The 3,404-nt window shown below is 51.7% G+C and overlaps 1 protein-coding gene across 1 annotated transcript; it reads left to right on the top strand.

Annotated features, from left to right (window-relative positions):
* Nucleotides 1–1,879: 1,879 nt before the first annotated feature.
* Nucleotides 1,880–3,122, top strand: PHYSODRAFT_342509 (hypothetical protein; the record flags this gene model as incomplete). The annotated part of the gene is made up of 4 exons (XM_009540993.1): nt 1,880–2,259; nt 2,362–2,614; nt 2,662–2,784; nt 2,901–3,122. The coding sequence occupies 4 exons, from the start codon at nt 1,880–1,882 to the stop codon at nt 3,120–3,122; spliced, it is 978 nt and encodes a 325-aa protein (XP_009539288.1).
* Nucleotides 3,123–3,404: the final 282 nt, after the last annotated feature.

The following is a 3,404-nucleotide window of genomic DNA, read 5'->3' on the forward strand; positions in this document are numbered from 1 at the left end:
TTAAAATAATCAATATTGACCGAATTATGAGAACTTTTCGAGGTGGTCCTATCATTTTGGCGCGCACTGTATGTGAGGGTGGGGCACTATTGCAAGTCCCCAGCCAAAGACAACATTTTTGATGGCGGGGGGCGGGGGGGGCATAATTACAGTTTTTACAGTATATGTGGGATAATCCCAATTTCGTGATATTTGTCCCCAGTATGCGATCTGACTTTTTGATTTCCCGTCATATCTGTTTTTATGATTATTCCAAATATGAATATGTTGGTCTGTCCATTCTAATTTTCTTCCTGCGGCCCCCACCGCGCATATTGAGGATAGAAGTACACTACAAAAACTGTGATTGTGCCCCATGGGGTAGGTACTCCATTCGTACCCCCCTCTCCCCCCTCCTTCCCTCCTAACCTGGGTCATTATTCATGTGTGTGGGGAATTGGAGGTCACAAACAACGCTAAAACATCACCTTTACTGGATATTTTTCACTAAATTGCTGATTATTCCACATCAGTTTCCAAAAATTAGATTGTAACTATTTGAGATTTACGGAATTTACTTTTTAAAACGCAAATTTCGGATAAAGGGGCACAATCACAGGTTTTACAGTACTCCATACTATGAGATAAATCATTATGCAGCTTTTTCTACAGTGAAACCCACTGATGTCCTTCTGTCGTGTAGGAACACGCACTAAATTATATAATAACACACTTTCCCCACCAACAACACCCACCAAGTCCCGATGACTCAATGGGCTTTGTTAGGGTTAGAACCTGAAGGCCCAGGAACTTTCCCTTGCACCGGGTTGATGTTTCCTCTGTGCACCGTGTTTCCACTTAGTCAACTGACGGAAACCCAGCGTCACCAGCCACGAGCAAAGGCTGGCACGCTCTCCCACGCAATATAAACCTCGCAGGTCCTCAGGAAGGAAGGATCCCAGCCAGTCACGGCTTGATACGAGAGTGCCGGAGCTATACTCCGGCAGGAAGGATAAATGGAGTGCGCTCTCGCTCCTCCACTACACGGCGATGACTCGCCCTTCGTATACACGGCCACCTTTTCTCTTCTCTTGGCCTGACCACGGGTAAACCCACGCTACGATACTAGCAGGTGCGTCCACCGACAGTCATAATCCTACCAACAGATATATCCAATTGCCACGGGATCTCACCGATAGCCCGGACGTCTTCCTTGAGTGGTTGGGAGGGAAAGCTGTTCTGTTCTTGTTGCCCAAAGGGTTTATCTGTTCTATCTTCTCTTTCCTATGGTTCAATACAAATATCTAGTATAAACGTGTCCGTTTTGGATCTTCCCAAGTAACCACCGACCCTTCAGAGCCTCCTCGACGCCCCAAGAGGCATCTCGATGACTATTGGACGATGAATGGGTTCCCTGACTTGGAGCAGTCGCCGGGGCTCGAACGGTAGTCTTAAGTGCGGATCTCGGGTCAAAGTTTGTTGTAGGTTCGGATCGTACTTGAAGTCCTGGATCTCGAACTTGGGTGTCGACGAGTCTTCGGCACCGGTCCAGAATGGCCAATCAGCATCCGCCGAAAATTGCTGAACATGTCCCGACGACTCGGGTCGCCACTGAAGCTTGGTCGTCAGCTCGATTCTCGTTTACCGCCAAATCACTACACCACACTTCACCTGGGGGTTCTAATAATGAAGACGTCAATTTTTGGTGGACACGAATTAGTCTGGCCCAGACTAATTTTGAGCCCAGACTAATTAATGTAGGCACTGTAGTTGAACTGCAAGGTGCCCTTGCATCATGCGCAATGTCCATTGGCGTTCGCCGACCAGATGGAGAGTTGAGACCGCGGTCACTTCCGAATTCGCATCCTTGGACCACTGGAATCTTTCCTATCCACCGTCGATGCTAGCGTTTCTTCCGACGTTAGCAGCGTCCGATTCGCGGCAGAATGTAGTCACCTCTGCGCTTATTGCGCTACTACTGGGGGCGTCCACGTATGCGACGCTGAGCCACATCGAACGATCGAGAGCGAAACATCAGCGCCACAAGGAAGGGCTCCCGGTGCCGAGACCGAGCACCACGCTGCCGATTATGGGCAACACGCTGGACTTCGTCAAGAACAACGACGTGTTTCACGACTGTGTGTCGAGTCTGGTACAGGAATTCAATGGGGAGCCATTCCTGCTGAGCGCTCCAGGACGTCCCGATATCCTCGTGGTCTCGACGCCCGAAGCGTTCGAGGGTGTGGCCAAGCGGCAGTTTGACACATTCGTCAAGGGCGAGTAACTCCACGAAATGTTCTACGATCTCCTGGACAACGCGCTCACCAACAATGACGGCGAAGTATGGCAGTTCCAACGCAAGATATTCGCGAAGTTGTTCAGTGTGCGAGCGTTGCGTGAGTCCATAACCTCGACGATCCAGAAGCACGACCGCACCTTGCACACGCTGTTTGAGAACGCTGCTGTATCTGGTGAGAGCTTCGACCTTTTCCGCCTTCTGAGCCGATTCGCGATGGAATCATTTGCCGAGATCGGGTTTGGCATCCAGATGGGCTCCCTTGCCATCGGGGAGGACCATCCCTTTGAGAAGGCCTTCGATATCACCGAAGAAGCGACGGCGAAGCGATTCTCGGAAGTTGAACGCAACATATGCTCGAGAGGATCCCGCGGCTGGCACTCGAGACGGGATACTTCCCGACCATGGACGAAGTGCAATCGCTCACGTACCTCGAAGCCGCGATCAAGGAGACGCTGCGACTATATCCTCCTGCATCAACTGCAGCGCGGACACCTTCCTCTCCGACGGTACGTTCGTCCCGGAGGGCACCACGATTGGTCTGCCTTCGTACGCTATGGGACGCATGGCCAGCAACTGCAACGAGTACAAGCCCGAGCGCTAACTGGACCCGGGCACCGGCAAGTTGCTGTCCGTGTCGGCGTTCAAGTTCCCCGCGTTCTTCGCCGGTCCGCGCATTTGTGTCGGCATGAACCTGGCCATGCTCGAGATGAAGATCGTGCTTACAGGCCGCGTCACCGTTCAGCCTGGCCAGGAGGTCACGTACGTTCGATCTCTCGCGCTGCTGATGAACCCTTTCATGGTGAAGATTGAGAAGGTCTCGCCGTCCGTTGTCCCAATTGCCTAGGCGTGAGACCTGAGTAATTATTTGTAGCACACCAATGTCCATAATATGGACATATTATGTCGATGCCCAGCCAGTCCTCAGGTCTGCTGGAGAAGCTGCGGCGAGCTGGGGACGGCCGAGCGCTGCGGTGAAGAGGTACGTAGCATTGGCATTGCGACTTGGATGCTGGGCGACAATGTGTCCACATCGTAGACACTATTTTAACCGATCAGAGAAGTTAAGTGAACTCATTCATTCGGCCAATCCGCGTGGAGAACCGAATCCACTTCAACTTGGTAGCCG

The sequence above is a fragment of the Phytophthora sojae genome, assembly GCF_000149755.1.
Source record: "Phytophthora sojae unplaced genomic scaffold PHYSOscaffold_17, whole genome shotgun sequence".
Lineage (NCBI taxonomy): Eukaryota > Oomycota > Peronosporomycetes > Peronosporales > Peronosporaceae > Phytophthora > Phytophthora sojae.